The following is an 18,229-nucleotide window of genomic DNA, read 5'->3' as shown; positions in this document are numbered from 1 at the left end:
CATCTGCCAAGTCCATTTCACCTATGTCACCCTTCTAAGTTAGAGATAGATCATTGCACCATCAGTAACTTACACTGATTCATGCACTTAACAGCCTGCCAATTCTAAAGTCCTGCTTATTCCTATGCTGTTTTCTATCCATTTCCCAATCCTAAATCTTGAATGCTAATTTTGGGTAATGAACTCTTGTTCAATTTAATTCCAGCAACTCAGAGAATTCCTCTGCCCTCTTCATAGCATCAGAACTTTTTCCCTCCTGCTTGTCAATTCTTCTGCTCAATACTTCACTCCTTGACCCCTTGCTGTCGCTGTGCTCATGGCCTTCCTCCCATTCGTCACCTCCCTCTTTGACCCTGATGCACATTGACACCCAGTCCCTATCATCTCCATCCTCGTTCCTACTGCTGGCTTCTCCCACTCACTTCCCTCCCAATTTGCTAATTCCATAGAATCACAGAAAGTTACAGCACAGAAAGACCTCATTCATCCATCATGTCTGCGCCAGCTGAATAAAATCACAGGAACATAAGGAGGCCATTCTGCCCTCAGCTGTTCAGTGAGATCATGACCACCTGTGGTTTAACTCCATATACCTGTCCTTGGCCCAGATCTCTCATTACTTTTGCTAAAAAATATTTACCTAACTCAGATTCAAACTTAACAACTGATCCAGCAACCATTGTCATGAGTGAGAGTTTTCCAAACATCTACCACCCTTTGGGACAGCACAGTGGTTAGCACGGCTGCCTCACAGCACCAGGAACCTGGATTCAATTTCATCCTCAGGCTAAAACGTGGAGTTTGCACATTCTGCAAGAGTCTGTGTGGAAGTCCTCCGGGCGCTCCACTTTCCTTCCACAGTCCAAAGATGAGCAGGTTAGGTGGATTAGCCATGGTCCATGGCCTTGCTGGTGCAGGTCCATGCTTCTTTTACATGGGTTTTCTGTCTCAACCAAACAAAGCATCGAAAACTCAAACACACACACACCTTCAGTGAAAAAGATTTTCTTCATATCCACTCTAATTCTTCTACCAATTACATTAAATCTGTATCCCCGCGTAACTGACCTCTTCTTATCCACTCGATCCAAACCCCTCATAATTTTGAGTACTTCAATTAAGTTACCCTTGGCCTGCTCTGTTCCAAGCTAAACAACCGTACCCAAAACCCTTTCCTCTTGCCTGCAAATTCCAAGGCCTAGCAACATTCTCGTAAATCTCTTCTGCACTCTCTCCAGAGCAATTATGTTCTTCTAGAACTGTACATGAAACTCCAAGTATTTAGTGTGGATTGGAAAATTATCCTCAGAATATGCCATGAAATCCTCCCTAGTTTCTTCTAGCAACCTAGGATCTAATTCATCCAGTCTGCTGAATTGCCCACTTTAAAGAAAGTCAATCTCTCTAGTATTTCCCTTTTCATTATGCTTATCTAATCTACTTTTTCATACTCCTCCTCATTAACTGGTGCATGTGAGTCATCCTTTCCCTTGGTGATAGGAAATACAAAATGAGAACCCTGTTCACGTCCTCTGCACCGATACGTCAGGTTATTCCTCTGATCAGCTCTATCCTTTGCTTAGTCATCTTCTTGCAGTTTGGATAATTTTCAAGTCAACCATTCAGAGATGTTATCATACACCCAGAGAGCTGGTGGGACTTGAACCCAGCCTCCTGGGTGAGAGGTCATGATACCACCACTGGACCACAAGAGCTCCTACTGATGAAATATCTTAGGATTTTGTTACTTTTGATCAATTGATATTTTTCATAGCTTCTTCTTGCCATCCCAATTTCCTTTTTCACTTTAAGCCCGTAATTTCCAGACTTCTTTAAGCTTTGGAAAATAGGATTTTTGAGATGTCATAAGCTCTTATTTTGCATTTCCTGTTCTGTATGCTTCTGGATAACCAGGGGCCTCCAGATTTGGCAGTATCACCCTTTTGCTTTGTGGAGACACTGTGCCTTTGGAATCTCACTTTTGAATGATTTCCATTCATCTCCTATTGAATTTCTTAAAGTAACCAGTTCACTTCTACCAGATCATCTATCCACTTTGTAAAGTTTGCCTTCTCCCAATTTAAAACTTGTGTCTCTATTCCATCTTTGCTCCTTTCCACAATGATACGAAACCTACTAAATGGTCGGTATGCCAGACCTGAGCTTGGGATCCCGAGAAGTGCTTAGATTCTCTCTACAGCTTTGCTGCTTTGGCCTCTCGTTTATCTTATTCAGCTTTAGCTTCTTTATGATCACTACCTCCAAAATGATCACCCACTTCTATCTCATCCACCTGTTTCATTTCCAAACTCTAAACCTAGAATTGCACCCTTTTCTGGGCTTACTGACTGACTACAAAGTTTGTTTGAATGCAGTTCAAGAATTTTATGCCTCTTGTGCATCCCCATACTGTTTGTATCCCAATTGATATTTAGGTATTTGAAATCCCCAACTATTACTATCTTACAGTTTTTCACTCAGGCATCTACCAATACCTTTACATCTACAAATCTTGCCTACTATTTGGAAGTCTGCAGTACTGACTTGGCAATGTTTGTTTATTTTTGTTTTAGAGCTTGACCTGCACAGTATAAGGTGATGGTACTTTCAGAATTTCATCCCCCTTTTAAATTCTTGAATCAATGACACTACCTTTTGGCATTTCTTTAAATCCCCTTCTTAATGCTACCTGAAAGCCACAATCTAGAAATGCTGAGCTGACATTCAAGAACTACGTTGTGCCAAGTTAGCAATGATACAATTGCCAACAAAGATTTAGGAGAGATATAGTAAGCGAGTTGCAAGGAAAGCCTGAGAGAAGCCAAGTGGATACCAAGGGATCACATTCAGGCAGAAAAATGGAGGCTGGTTCAAACACATCCCACAATACTGAGAAACACACTTGCGACAGAGCATAGCATTCTAATTCCATTGCAGGAATATGGTTTGGGCCATGATTCATGTCCTCATTATTGACTCATCAGAGGAGAGCTTGTGACTCAAGTTATTCATTCTGCAGCTCCATTGGTGTACCAACCCATGGTTTGGAAATCTCAGATTTAATGTCAGAATACAGTTAGAGCACACTGATTGGTTCGCAGCAATGACTCTCCTATACATTGTATTAGTCCACAGCAATTTCTCTAACATTCTACATAATCTGGACAAAATGGGATGGGGTCTACGCTCATGGAGCTGCTGCAATGCTAGAAAGAATAATTAAATTCCACTGCGCCTCTCACCACTGCACCAAAAACAGCTGATCGTTCCGACCTTAAAAAAGAATTCATTTACAAGAACACATGATGAAACGGTTCATTTCATGTCTAGGGATTATAAACTTGTTTGCGATTGTCACTGAAGAGCCTCCCTCTATCCTACACAAAACTATTGAGCATTCATCAGCATTTCATAGACAGTCACAATTCTCTAGCCATCTGCAATAGTAAATTCAAACATTGCATACCTCACTGCCAACGGTGGTTATCTCTGTGGGCTTATGGCTTTCTTGCTCCTCTAGACATGGGAATTTCCCTTCATAGTACATTTGCAGCAACTGCACTGCCCGGCTTCCATATCCCATCTAGCCACAAACAAAAAAGGAAGGAACAACAGACTTTGATGGATTATTATATATAATACTTAAAATTTGATTGCAATTGATGCTTAGAAGTTTTTGCCCACCGCAGTATATCAAAAACTGTATCATCCATACTCGCATTAAATTTGAACAGTCAATTAAAATGAGTTCTCATGTTTTACTGCTGAAAGTTTTAATTTAATTGAATATATGAAGGCTCAACACAATTATTGAAGGCACACTTTTCTAATATAAATGAACCGGTAACTCATGTGGAAGAAGTTCTCCTCTGGCTGTATGGGTTCAAAACCATGACTGTGATTCGTGGTGGGTTATATATACCAGTTTAAATACCACCCTTACAACCACAAGGAAAACAGGTGACTGTAACTTTGAGGTCAGCAGTAAATCAACCATGCTCATCAATGACTTCAAAGAAAGCTACAAGAGAGATCTGGCAACTTCATTTTGGAAGGTCAAATTTGAATGCAGATCACATTATTCTTGGCAGTGTGGAGGAATAGTGGGATCTTAGGTTCCACATTGACAAATCCTTCAAAGTTGCCATCCAAGGTGATAAGGTTGTTGGGAAGGCGTATGGTGTGTTGGCTTTCATTAGCAAGGGGATTGAGTTTAACAGCCACGAGGTTATGCTTCAGCTCTATAAAACTCTGGTTAGACCACACTTGGAATACTGTGGTCAGTTCTGGTTGCCTCATTATCTGAAGGATGTGGAAACTTTAGAGAAGATGCAGAGGAGATTTACCAGAATACTGCCTGGACTGGAGGGCAAGTCTTATGAAGAAAGGCTGAGAAAAGGCCTAGCTCCCTCAATGGAACAAAAATGATGAGAGGTGACTTGATAGAGGTGTACAAGATGATGAGAGGCATAGGTAGTGGATAGGCAGAGACTTTTTCCCAAAGGTGGAAATAGCTATCACAAGAGGTCATAATTGTAAGGTGATTGGAGAAAGGTTTAGGAGATGTTCTTTACACAAAGAATGCGTTGACTGCACTGCTAGCAGTGGTGGAAGAGTTGGATACATTAGGGACATTTAAGTGACTCTTGGATACACACATGGATGATAGAAAAATGAAGGGTATGTAGGTTAGCTTAATCTTAGGATAGGATAAAAGGTCAGCACAGCATCAAGGGCCTGTACTGTCCTATGTTCTATGAATCGCCAGGTATTCAACAACAGAATCTCAGAACGAGAAGCCAATCACATTGTAATATTCTCACAGTTCACACAATTAAAAACCACAATTGTTTAACTTTTTAAAAATAAAAATAGTGAAATAAATGATTAGGACATGTGTATAGAATTAAGGAAAAGGCTGAAACAAAAGCATTATTTGCAAAATAATTTTTAAAAATTAAATAATTTTTCATAATCACTTCTTAAAAAACATATGGACAAACCATACTTTGCAAAAACATAAATTAGTTCTTTTTTTCCCACATCTATAAAGCATTTTCAGCTGTAATCATAATTATAGTTTTAAAAAAAAAACTCAGATACACTTCAATAAAGCACAACTCTTCCCAAGTTTTCTAAAACTGAAGGAAGACTAAATGTTAGATGAAGTTCTTGCCACTGCAATGGGTTCCAATTGATGGCACTCTTCAGAGAACCTCAAAAGTGTATCCTGTGAAAAAATATGGAATTATTAATTATACTTCCTGGATTTCCACATTCAACTTCACATATGCAAATACCAGAAATTCTCAGCAATTTGGTTGCCATTGCTACTGCAAATCTGACCACTCACTCTGATCTCTATAGAGAGACTGGGACAAATTTGAACTTAGCAACATAAAACTAACCAGGGATGTAGAAAGCATTTGGATTTCAGAATCTATGCAGTGTGATAGAAGCACAAACATACTTATTTATAAATATTAAATTACATGATAAGAACTACAGAGAAGTGTACTTTACGCTCTGTGAGACACAAAACAAGTGATTTGCCAAGATGACAAGTGGATACCGGTGGAACAAATTCAAGGCAGAGAAATGGAGGCTGTATCCCACGATACCAAGATATATTCTTGTAGCAGAATATGCCTGGATAGTTTTACATTGCTAAGTCAAAATCTGTCCTCGTCTCTATAGAGATCAGCAAGTGTGGCCAGATTTGCAGTAGCAATGACAACCAAATTTCAGAGAATTTCCATCTTTACATATGTGCAGTTAAACATGGAAATCTAGGAAGTATGATTAGTAATTCAATAGTTTTCCAGTTCGCTCACAAGAATGTGGTTTGGGCCATGATTCAGTCCCACATCAATGACTGCTAATAGGGTGAACTCATGACTCTCATTATCTGTTCTGCAGCTCTGTTGTGTTAATAAGAGTTAAATTTAAACAGTTCTGATAGTTGATAGTATATATAACCCACTATGATGCTCAGTCATGTTTCTGATATTGCAATTAACCACATCCTGCCAAAAGCAAAACCCCAAACTCAATTTCCAGGTAGCAACTTTTCAGCACAAAAGCAAATTTACTTTCAAAAATAAATGTATTCATATTCAGTTAGCATCGCTTATTAGTTATTACATAACAGCAGATCTGAGAGTAGCGCATTACTATATAAATCAGCATATTTTAATATTCTTCCTTTAAAGGACAAAGACTTTTTGTTTTACCCCTTGGCAATCTGGGTGGACTGCAATTCGGACAATGCGCCCTCCAGACAAGCTTCCAAAGTCTGGATCCTGAAACTAGATTTGAAAAAAGTAGATTAAAAAAAGATTAAACTCTGGCATTAGAATTCAAAGGAATCTGTGTTAATTGCATATAACTTGCATGTTAATTGTATTAATGGGATTGGTATTGATTGGGGACTCCCTTGTACTTAAATGTAAAGAAGCAAATTGAAAGGCAAGTTGTTGGGAGGCATAGAATAATATAATCCATGTCTCAATAATTAAAAGCTTTAAACCCATGAAGTGGGTGGGTTGCTGAGAGATCAATGAGATTTGTTTTGATCACAGTTCCCATTTGATATGTTGTAAGGTGTTTGACCACATCTATCGCATGGTATTCCTGGATGTTACAGTATTAGTTAGAGAATTTGTGTTGCTGTTCTAACAGTGTAGTAAGGTTTAGTTTGTTTGATAACCAAAACTCTGGAACCTTGTGACTTAACTCTCTGAGAAAGTAGTAGGGATCTCAAACTAACTCTACTTGAAACAAAATAAAAGGTCTGACTCCTAGCCAGGCCAAGAAATAAACTTGGCCCCTCATTAGTAATCACACTTAAGATAGAAAAAAAATGTACAAAAGCACAAAAGTCCAATGCGTGCAAAAAATTTAAAAAAAAAACACAAGCATGAAAGCAGAACAGCAAATAAATTCTGTGTTATTACGACGGGTTGTAACCTAACTGTGGTGGCTCTTGCTAAGATTGTATGCAGTCATGGTGAAATTATATCTGCAGTACTGCACATGGTTTTGCCCTCAAAGGAAGTAAGGAAGCCACATGCTGTTCATCAATGGTCACAAGGTTCATGAGACATATTCCTGGGTATTTCAGTGGTTGATTACAGTAGGCCTACTTTCTTTTTAGGTCAGAAGAATGACAGGTAATCTCATCGAAACGGAGATAACTCTCAAGGGTTTTACACAGCAGAAGTTGCAATGATGTTCCCTTGTCTGTGGTGTCAGGAACTTGGAGTCAGAGGAAAGTTTTCTTTCTTTTAAGGTCTGGGCTGAAGAGAAGTGTTTTCAAAGAGTGGTCAGTTTGGAATTCTGTACAATAGAAAATTGTGAATTTTCAGTTTTGTGCATTCAAGTGCAAGAGACTGACAATCTTTGATTACTAAAGCAATCAAAGAAGTCAGGAAGGTGTAGCAGAATTTAAAGATAGGTTTTATCCAACTGAGTGGCAGAGGAGGCTTGAGGGGTCAAACGGCATATTTCTATTTCTTTCAAAAATTTCCAAGTCCTTGATACTCTGACTTTTCTGAAAACAGTAAGCCACAATGCATATCTGCTCGGAATAGACAAGCATCACACACACCGTATCACTATCCTACCTGTTCTGACACAATCCATGGAATCAGATCTCCAAATGCTTTCTTCCCACGAGAGAGACTGTTCATAACAGACTGACGCGAGATCTCTCCTTCAAGGGCCACCTGACAAGGTCAAAGAAAAGATGGCTTACACTTCCATTATCAGCTCCTGAAAAGGATCTTTAGAAGGTGAATTTTACAGTATTTCTCAAAATACCAATATGCACTCCTCTTTGAAGTGCTTCATATCAGTTAATTGAAACCACACAGAGGTGAAGCAGTCTTTTAGAAAACACACTTAATGCTTCCAAAGCTTAAATCATGGTTATCTGTATTTTATACGGTCAACAAAAGATGACATGGTCAACGCAAGATGACACCTGACAGATAACCAAACAATTGAATCAGATTGCAAACAATATCTGCAGCAGGCCAAAAAGGACGATGTTCCACCTCCCCTCCTTTTTATGTTTCACATCCAAATTAACTTTCGTAAAAGAATTCAAATTCTATTCATTACTATCTCTTGATCCCGCATAGAAGTTGTATCTATAAAGGATATAAATTAAGTAAACGCATCCATTTAAACCATTGCACCAGCTTCCCAAGGAACCCTGAAAGGTATATTCTCCTGTTATCAACTGAACTGGGAAATTAATGCAAATGCTAGGAGCTTATTTCATTTACAAATCTTTAACATCCTGAAAAAAAACCTTACCTTTGCCATGTCCTTTTGACTGAAAAATAATGACTGAGATCAAATTGCATTTGTTGTACAAATGCTTAACATGTCTGCATGAACTTTAGTGACAGTGAAAATCACAGCTAAAAAATTCTACAATGACTTCCAGCATTATATCAGAAATTCATTTTCACACCGTCAAATATCTAAGATAATGCAAAAGACTGAAATTGAATGAAAATTTGTCCCCGCAGCTTTTAGTTGGATATCCTTAACTTGTAGGTATGTTATTCAACAGCTCTCATCTCACTTACCTGTATGACAGCAAGAACTTCTGGCAGTGAATTCTGAGTAGGTTGCACAGGGGGCAACAGGCAGAAAAGATGGTGAGCAGGAGCATCGGAAAGTATCTGAAGGTCATTGGGGCTATTCTGTGAAGATTTAATTTTGTTACAATAATTCAATACTTTGAATCACAATGGACTCACATGCAGTGAACAATTAAAAGGTGCTTTAAATGAAGTGGAACCCTTGGCAACCTTTTTTTTTACAGCAAATACATTGTTCGGTAATCATATAGAAAATGTTTACTTTGGACACAATGTTTACGACTCAAAGTACATACCCAAGTTTTGCAGGATTTTTCTTAAAACAATGCTCACTTTTGTGATTGTAATTGGTTAGAATAATCATAAGAAAAAAAAAACAAAAATGTTACAAAAATATAGCTTCAGCAATTATAGTTAAACATGCATTTCCTTGAGGCAAACAAAAGCATTATTAAAACTTTTATTGTTGTAAGAGTTAGAATATCAGGTTACAATGCACAGCCTCACCTTGTAATGGGATGCCACATAGAGAGACATCAATCTGTGCAGAAAGGTCTCAGATGCTTTATGGTAACAGAACAATGTGTCCCTATTCACGTAGTAGCTGTATCAGCAGTTAAGGTAAGAAACTGTGAACTTCCAAATCTTAATTTTCGTAAAGGTTACAACTTGCCTCAGTGATTTATCAAGGGTCCACTTCCAGGTGTTAAAACTAGTGATAGTTTTAGAATCCAAAGGAGGCTAACAGATCCAACCCATAAAATTAGAACAAGTCAATTCTCAGCATACACTGTCTTAACCTATTTGAATTTAAAACATCTGAAAACTTAAAATACATTGCAAAGCACTGTCACCTCAAGCAGGAACAAGCCTTCAAAGTGAAGTTTAAGCGATACTAACATTGGTAACTTCCAGATATGCAAATGCACAAGCATATTGACTCAAATTTGTCTGCAGCCACTTGGATTTTCCATTCCAAGTTCTGGATCCAAGTGGACAAAAACAATTCCAGAGATTACCATTCTGGTTAATCCTGAAGTTTAACTATCAAAGTTATTGGTACTCAAACTGTGCAAATATTTTCAGGCTGGTGGATACAGATCACACAACTCTGGGAGTGGGTAGCCTGAAATGATTCGACTAATGTTCAGACAGTCTAAGCACAGCAGATCATTCAACCACTTCTCCACTGGATCTCCAGGAGCATATCGAATTGCCTCATGCAAAGAAACTTCATGCAGGGTCCGTACTGTAATAAAAAAAATGGCCTCGTTAACACGTGACTAACTCGCCATCCAGAACTTAATCCTCAATTCCCTTACTGATTAAAAGTCCATGTATCTCAACCCTGAATGTTAACAACTCAGCCTCGACAGCCCTACAAGGTGGAGTGTTCAACAGATCCACTACCCTCTGAGAATAATATCCCCTCACCTCTGTCTGAAATGGGCATATCTTTACTCAGGTTATATTCTCTGGTCTGAGACTCTCCCAAAGGGAAATAACTTTACCACATCCACCCTGTCAAGCCGTCTAAGAATCTTGCATATTTCAATAAAGCTCATTAATACATTTGCAATGAGTTGTAGATTAACTGGACTTTGTTCCCAGCATACTCTTTCCATCAGGGTGGAGACACAAACAAAATTAGAGAAATGACAAATTAGACTATTCATGCAAGGCACTGCAATAACCCAAAGATTAGTTCCTTTTATTAATGGAAATGAATGCTAGATGAAATGATTAAGAGCTACAAAACAGGCAAAGGCAGCTTCAATACCTGTGCTGAGTTTCATGGTGGAAGTGACTTTATTCTCTGCAGTCACAGTGATTTGGCTCTGATCATTCTGTTGGCGCAGTTGCTGGATCAGTTTTAAAGACAGTGAACGACCTGTCCCTTCATACCTGCAACAGACAAGATTCGAAATTGAGGGTAAGATAGTTCTACAATACTTTAACATGAAATAAAGAGCCTTGCTGTAGTTTATTATGAATCCTTCAGCCTTTCAGTAGACTTTGAAATTCTAGGTTTTTAAGAAATTAACAAAGCAAACTAAACCAGGACATCCTAGCAGCTTGCTATCAATCTTTATTGATTACAATATTGGCTGAGTAACAGGTAACAGTATATTAACTGATGCAGTTCTGTAGACTGGATAAAAGATTTGTTGTGGAGTTCACCAGGGGTCAGTACTGCTACCCTTGTTTTCCTTGATGCATATCAAAGACGTGGATCCTGGAGTGTCAGAATCAAATCGTCAATGTTATGGAACTTGGAAGCATTGTAATGTGAGAGCTTTGAAGTGTCAAACTTCAAAATGACACAGACGAGTTAGGGGAATGGGCAGCTAGGTGGTACATCAAGTTCAATGCAGAGCAGTGCAAGGTAATGCTCATTAGTGATAAGAACATGGATAGGCAACATGAAATCAGGGAATCAATTCTTCAGGGAATGCAGGAGTAGACAGACCTGGGTATATATGTGCAAAAGAAAGTCACTGAAGGTGACCGGACAGGTGGAGAGAATGGTTAATAAAGCATACAGTATCCTGGTCTTTATTAACACACAGTCAAAGAGCAAGTGTTTACGCTGATATGATACTAGTTAGGTCTCAGATAGATTATCATATACAGTTCTGGGTATCACACATTGTTGATTAGGAAGGATTACAGTGGAGAATGTGGAGAAAGGATTTACAAAAATGGTTTCATGAGACATTTTGGTTGAGAGAATAAATTGGAGGAGGGTACTGTACTCCTTAAAATAAGGCTATGAGGAAATTAGATATGAGTTTTCAAAATCATGAGAGGTCTAAGATTACTTACAGTGTGGAAACAGGCCCTTCGGCCCAACAAGTCCACACCGACCTGCCGAAGCGCAACCCACCCATACCCCTACATTTACCCCTTACCTAACACTACAGGCAATTTAGCATGGCCAATTCACCTAACTGTGGGAAGAAACCGGAGCACCCGGAGGAAACACACACAGACACGGGGAGAATATGCAAACTCCACACAGTCAGTCGCCTGAGGCAGGAATTGAACCCTGGTCTCTGGCGCTGTGAGGCAGCAGTGCTAACCACTGTGCCACCGTGCCGCCCATACTAGATTACTTACAGTGTGGAAACAGGCCGTTCGGCCCAACAAGTCCACAATGACCCTCCGAAGAGCAGCCCACCCAGACCCATTCCCCTACATTTACCCCTTCACCTAACACTACGGGCAATTTAGCATGGCCAATTCACCTAACTCGCACATCTTTGGATTGTGGGAGGAAACCCACGCAGACATGGGGAGAATGTGCAAACTCCACACAGACAGTTGCCTGAGGTGGGAATTGAACCCGGGTCTCTAGTGCTGTGAGGTAGCAGTGCTAACCACTGTGCTGCCTCACTTGTCAGAATAGATGGTAGAAATTGTTTATGCTTATAAAAGGATTGACAATAGTTGGGTGCAGATTCAAAATCATTTGCAAACGTTGAAAATGTCATATCAAAAAAAATACTTTGTTACACAAGTGGTTCAGATCAGCAGTGCATTCTCTGGAAGTGTGCAGGATGCAGAATCAATTGAGACGTTGAAGAGGGAAACAGATGATTATTTGAATAGAAGGAAGGGGGCAGAAGAGCGCGAATAAGTCATAGTACTCTTTGAGCAGCCAGTGCAAGCATGATGGGCCAAATGACCTCCTTCAGCTTCATAACAATTCTGTGATTTCCTGATACAAACATTGCTAAACTCTGAGACTACACCATACTGGCAGGATGGAAAGCCAAGACAATCCCACTTTGGCTTTTTAAAATCTCAAAACCATATGAAATGCCATTTAAAGCTACTCTGCTATTCAATAAGATCATGATTGCTGTCCTTGTGGGCTTTACCTATGTTCTCGTGCCACACACCCTGACTCATCCATTGACCAAAAACCTACCTAACTTTGTTTCTGCGGACTCCCAAAGAGATTTCATAGCCTTTGGGAAAATTTATCTGTTTGCTGCAGGAGTACCAGTCCAGACAGCTGCCAGCCAATTGAAGGGCCAGCGGCTCAGCACTGCCACAATGCCCTTGTAGGCATAGAAATCATGTCTGACAGACCCTGGGGGGAGGGAGGGGAAAGGTGTGAGGCCTGGGTTTAGGGGTGTCTTCAGTAGTGAGGACTCAGTCATAGAGTTGCACACCACGAAAACTTTGTCCAACTTGTTCATGCTGACCAGATATCCAAAATTAATCTAGTCTCATTTGCCAGCATTTGGCCCATATCCCTCCAAACGCTTCCTATTCATTTACCCAACCAGGTGCCTTTACATGTTGTAATTGTACCAGCCTCTACCACTTTCTCTGGCAGCTCACATTTTCACAAGCACATTGCAAGAAAAAGTCACCCTCAGATCCCTTTTAAATTTTTCCCCTCTCACCTTAAACCTTTCTCCTCTAGCTTAGGAGTCCCCTACCCTGGGAAAAAGGCGTTGACTATTCACCCTATTCATGCCCTACGTGATTTTATAAATCTCTATACGGTCACCCCTCAGCCTCTAATGTTCAAAGGAAAACGCCCCAGTCTATTCAACCTCTCTCAATAGCTCAAACACTCCAACCCTGATGACATCCTTGTAAATCTTTTCTGTACCCTTTCAAGTTTAACAAAACCTTTCTTATAGCAGGGAGGTCAGAACTGAACACAATATTCTAAAGTGGCCTAACCAATGTCATGTTCAGCTACAATGTGACATCCCAACTTCGATTGGAGAAAGTGAGGACTGCAGGTGCTCGAGATCAGAGTCGAGTGTAGTGCTGGAAAAGCACAGCAGACCACGCAGCCTGCTATGCTTCTCCAGCACCACATCCCAACTCCTATACTCAATGCACTAACCAATAAGTGTACCATAGTCTTCTTCACTATTCTGTCTACCTGCAACTCGACTTTCAAGGAACAATGAACCAGCCCTCCAAGGTCTCTTTGATCGGCAATACTGCCCATTAAGTGTACAACTTCTGTCTTGATTTGCCTTACTTCTGTGAACTACAGTTTGTGGGTCTAATTATGAGCTTCAGGGAGATAAGCATCACCAGAAGGATTCCCCACGATTCCACTCACTCCACTCTCAACTCAGAGATTGTAAACACAGGAAAGTGATGTGTATTCCAACATCAGATCCTCTTCCCCAGCCCCAATAACACCGTTTCCCCTAGAAATATGGAGGATGGAATGGGACAAAGAACAAAAAGGCAGCTCTCTGATAGTGTGAAGAGCAGGAAAATGAAATGGCTGAAGGTGGTATAGTCCTAGCCAAAGGGAAGGATAACGGAACAATTAAATGAGAATTGAAACAAAGTAAAAGCCAAAATGAAACAAAACCGAGACAGGTATTGAAGTTTAAAATTTTTGTACTCAATTTTGCCTCTGAAGGCTGTAAAGCACACAATAAAATGACCAGCTGTTCCTCCAGCTTCCACTGGACTTCAGTCTGAATTGTAACCACGTACCCATTAATGGTAGAGGCCATGAAGACAAGATAGGGGCCCAGCAGTTTCTTCACCAATGGGAGGGGAATGGCAGCTGCCTCATCAATTACCATCAGCTCAGCCTGGCCCAGTTTAACTGCATCTGCAGGGTGGATGTACTGACAAGGGAGAAGAGAAACGTGAGGTGGCATGATTTCACTCGACATATTCACGTTCAACAAACAGAACTACATAGATGTTCATTCCCCAGTTATGTTTACAGCACAATAAAGAGTAAAATTTATGAAGTACCATTTTACCTGGATGGTTTGCCTGTGCTCCTTATAGATATTAACGCGAACCACAGCTTTGTTGAATTCCGGATTTAAGGACTGAACTATTTCATAGTCTAAATGTTCCTGAAAAACCCAAGAAATGTTAAACATGCCCTCATGGAGAAAAATTAACTTTCTTTTAAGCAAGGTAAAAGGTTGGTCACTTGACAACTGCAATGAACAAATCAAATACATATCATGGAAAAGGAACAGGACCTATTTTCAAACATCACTCAATGATACATATGCAAGTATTATACTGTACATAAATACTATTGGCGACTGAAGAGAAAAATGATTAATTTTTCAGGTACAATTACTCTCTCACCTGATACTGTAATGCATCAAATCCTTTAAAAACAAATTCAAACAGGGTGTTTAAGTTGTCCGGACTTGGTGAGGTGACAAAGATATTAGAATATCTACAAAGATAGCAAACACATGCATAAGATATCCATTTACAATTGCTAAAATAATCTGAAAATTTCCAACTTAAAAGTTGTTTTGCATTCTTTTGCCAAGTTACAGCAAGTTTTGTTTTAACTGGCACCTTACAGACAAACATGAGGACTAGCAGCAGGACTAGGCCATCGGCCCTTCAAGCCTGCTTTGCCATTTACTAAGATCATCGTTGATCTTTTTGTGGCTTCAGATCCACTAAGCCGTGCTCTCACCATATTCCTGAATTTCTTTATTGTTGAAAAGCAAATCTACCTTAGCTTTAAAAACATTTTCTGAAGTCGCATCAACTACCTCACTGGGCAAGGAATTCCATAGATTAACAACCCACTGGTTGAAGAGGTTCCTTCTCAATTCAGTCCTAAATCTGCTCCCTCGATCAACCGGCACTTTTGATAAATGAGCAAAAATTATTCATCTCAAATACCATGATCTATCGCGATGTTTGAGCATTTATGCTGCAAATAAAGTATAACAGTTATGTGCATACCCCTGCTTTACATTTCTATTACTGACTGCGTATTTTTATATTGATTTTAGGTGGTGTGTTGATATTTTTATACAGATTTTTTATACAGAGATGTGGAAGTCTTCAAACTTTGCTTGGTCATGGTTTACTGGAATTATGCATATCTCTTGAATATCTGGGATATTTGATCAATTGGCACACTCTTGGCCGCATAGATGCCACTTAATAAAAAGTTTGTTATATATTTTATATTAAAATGTTTAAACAGCATCAGAGAACAACATTTTTAAAAACTAATTAAATGTACAATACACAGGTTTCACATATTAGAAACACTGGCTTCGATATTCAACGCTCAAGATTTCAATGGTCTCCATGATCCAGAAACATGACAGAAGAATAAGCATTGACAGTTGGAAAGTTATAAAAATACTAACTGTCAAGCTTTGCTTGAGGTATGTAGCAAGACAATGGAGAGATTTGTGAAGCTTCCACTCCCAATTACTTGATTAGTTAGTTTCATGACCAGACGTGGCAGGACTTTGTTGACATCTGATCACTTGGTTATGAGATCATTTGGGCCTGGCTACCACATGGCACTTCTGCTGTCTGGAAACAAAGTCGCCCTATCTTACAGCTTTGTCTGGTTAACTCCTCATTTTTAATTATGCCTGAGGTTGCTTGGTTGTCCCCTCAATAGAGTGAGGGATATGTGGAGCTATGAATTAAGCACTTACCCAAATGCCACAGCTCCTGCAATTGCGAGTCCCAATGCAGCAGATTTACCACGGCCTCTGGCAGCAGTTAGTGTAACCGTGCACCTAAGCGTCTTCTCTGAAATAGCTTCAATGAATTTCAGTACTGCTTTTGCCTAAAGGGTGAAACCATTTCATTTGCAGACAAAAGTTAACATGGCAATACAGAGACATCCATACCCATAACTATCTACAAAGTGGTAAATTTGCTGGTTAAAATAAACAAGATATTCCTCACTGAGAAATATGGAGGTCACAATGAAGTGTCACCAGACTTGAAACTTTAACTCTGCTTTCTTCGCCAGGGTTGGAAGATTTGAGCTACAGAGAGAGCTTGAACAGGCTGGGGCTGTTTTCGCTGGAGTGTCAGATGATTTGGGGTGACTTTATAGAGATGTATAAAATCATGAGGGATATGGATAGGATAAATCGACATAGTCTTTTTCTCAGGGTGGGGGAGTCCAGAACTAGAGGGCATAGGCTTAGGATGAGAGGGGAAAGATTTAAAAGGGACCTAAGGGGCAGATTTTTCAAGCGGAGGGTGGTGCATGTATGGAATGAGCTGCCAGAGGAAGTGGTGGAGGCTGGTACAGTTACATTTAAAAAGCATTTGGATGGGTATATGAATTGGAAGGGTTTAGTGCCTATAAATGGGACTAGATTAAGTTGGGATATCTGGTCAGCATGGATGAGTTGGACCAAAGACTCTGTTTCCATGCTGTATATCTTTATAACTCTGTGCTGCCAGACCTCCTGAGTCTCATCTGCAATATAGTGTTTTTGGTTCAGATCTACAGCATCCACTGTACTTTAAGGCATTTCTCACTGTTATGGCTATTTAAAATTACTTGAGGTAGTACAAGTCCAATGGACATACTGGAAACAATAAATAAAGCAGCTCAGATTTATTACGGAACAGGCAGATAGTTGTAAAGTTACCGAAGTATGGGCTCATTATTTCTGAAAATTACACCGTTCAAGTGTACACGCACACCACGAAAACTGTTTCAACAAGGACTGCAAAAACATTGCAGAGAAAGAAAGCCAAGACTTAAATAAATCCTTAGAATTTAACTGTAAGCGACTCATTGATAGGCACATGGATGATAGTAAATTGAAGGGTATGCAGATTAGCTTCATCTTGGAGTAGGATAAAAGGCCGACACAACATCAAGGGCAAAAGGGACTGTACTGTTCTGTTGTTCTTCCACTGGACTGGGTTTGATACTTTTAAAATCAAGATTAATCTATGAATATCTAATGATACATAATGATACAGATTTTGTGAGTCAGCCAGTAAAAGACCACCTGCATTTTGTACATGTTCAACCTCATGGTGCATGAACATGTTTTGAACTGATGTTGTGCATCACTTCCATGCTAACTCACCGCACTGTTTATCTTGATCTAAGCAGTTTGCAGTTTAACATACAGACTGATGATATGTTCAACATTTATCAGGAGTGAATTAAGAGGAAAGGCTCATCAGATTCTACACATTTTAAATCATGCACTTCAATCACCTCAAAAGTGATCACAGTTAGGAAACAAATATTCCAGAGTACACAATATTTCAGAAAAGCAGATAGATGACATGGATAGATGACAGTCCTGAAAGTAAAGGAAGGATAAGGACATTAGTGAGCAATGATCTAGCCTCAGATGATGACAAAATGAAATCTTTATGGGTGGAAATTAGGAATTGCAAGACATTCACTAGCTGTGATTTTCCAAAATACTATTAATTAAAAACTGGTCACATCAGATTGGAAGTTGGCAAATGTTACACTTCTCTCCACAAAAGAGAGAGGAGAGAAAAGTGTCAACTACAAGCTAGGTAATCTAACAACAGTTGTTGGGAAAACAGAACATGTTGTTATTAAAGCAGACTAACAGCCCTGAACAAACAACAATTAGAACAAGTCAACATAGTTCTACAACAGGCAAATTAGTTCATCAATACTTTTGCGTCATTTGTCACTAACAGGTTAGATGAAGATATTTTCGAAACTATCTGTTCAGAGATGTTACTACTCATCTCTGGAGCAGTTGGATCTTCAATCTGGGCCGCAGTCCCACTGTGTCACAAAAGCCCTTACTGGTTTAAAGGTATGGGAATCAGCACAATGCAGTACACTTGAATTTCCTAGA

General features: G+C 39.5%; 1 protein-coding gene across 1 annotated transcript in view; it reads right to left on the bottom strand.

Moving 5' to 3' along the window:
• Positions 1 to 18,229, bottom strand: part of nat10 (N-acetyltransferase 10) — a 78,178-nt gene that overhangs the window by 30,853 nt on the left and 29,096 nt on the right. The window contains exons 9-19 of the mRNA XM_060839075.1: positions 16,061 to 16,194; positions 14,724 to 14,817; positions 14,381 to 14,479; positions 14,103 to 14,239; positions 10,396 to 10,520; positions 9,714 to 9,864; positions 9,123 to 9,219; positions 8,601 to 8,717; positions 7,626 to 7,727; positions 6,234 to 6,308; positions 3,467 to 3,583 (exon numbers count right to left, since the gene is read on the bottom strand). Of these exons, the coding sequence (XP_060695058.1) occupies positions 3,467 to 3,583; positions 6,234 to 6,308; positions 7,626 to 7,727; positions 8,601 to 8,717; positions 9,123 to 9,219; positions 9,714 to 9,864; positions 10,396 to 10,520; positions 14,103 to 14,239; positions 14,381 to 14,479; positions 14,724 to 14,817; positions 16,061 to 16,194 (1,248 nt within the window). The remainder of the gene's footprint in view (positions 1 to 3,466; positions 3,584 to 6,233; positions 6,309 to 7,625; positions 7,728 to 8,600; positions 8,718 to 9,122; positions 9,220 to 9,713; positions 9,865 to 10,395; positions 10,521 to 14,102; positions 14,240 to 14,380; positions 14,480 to 14,723; positions 14,818 to 16,060; positions 16,195 to 18,229) is intronic.

Source organism: Hemiscyllium ocellatum, chromosome 18, assembly GCF_020745735.1.
Source record: "Hemiscyllium ocellatum isolate sHemOce1 chromosome 18, sHemOce1.pat.X.cur, whole genome shotgun sequence".
NCBI classification, from domain to species: Eukaryota; Metazoa; Chordata; class Chondrichthyes; order Orectolobiformes; family Hemiscylliidae; genus Hemiscyllium; species Hemiscyllium ocellatum.
The sequence above is the reverse complement of the archived record's forward strand: the minus strand, read 5'-3'. Positions and strand labels throughout refer to the sequence as shown.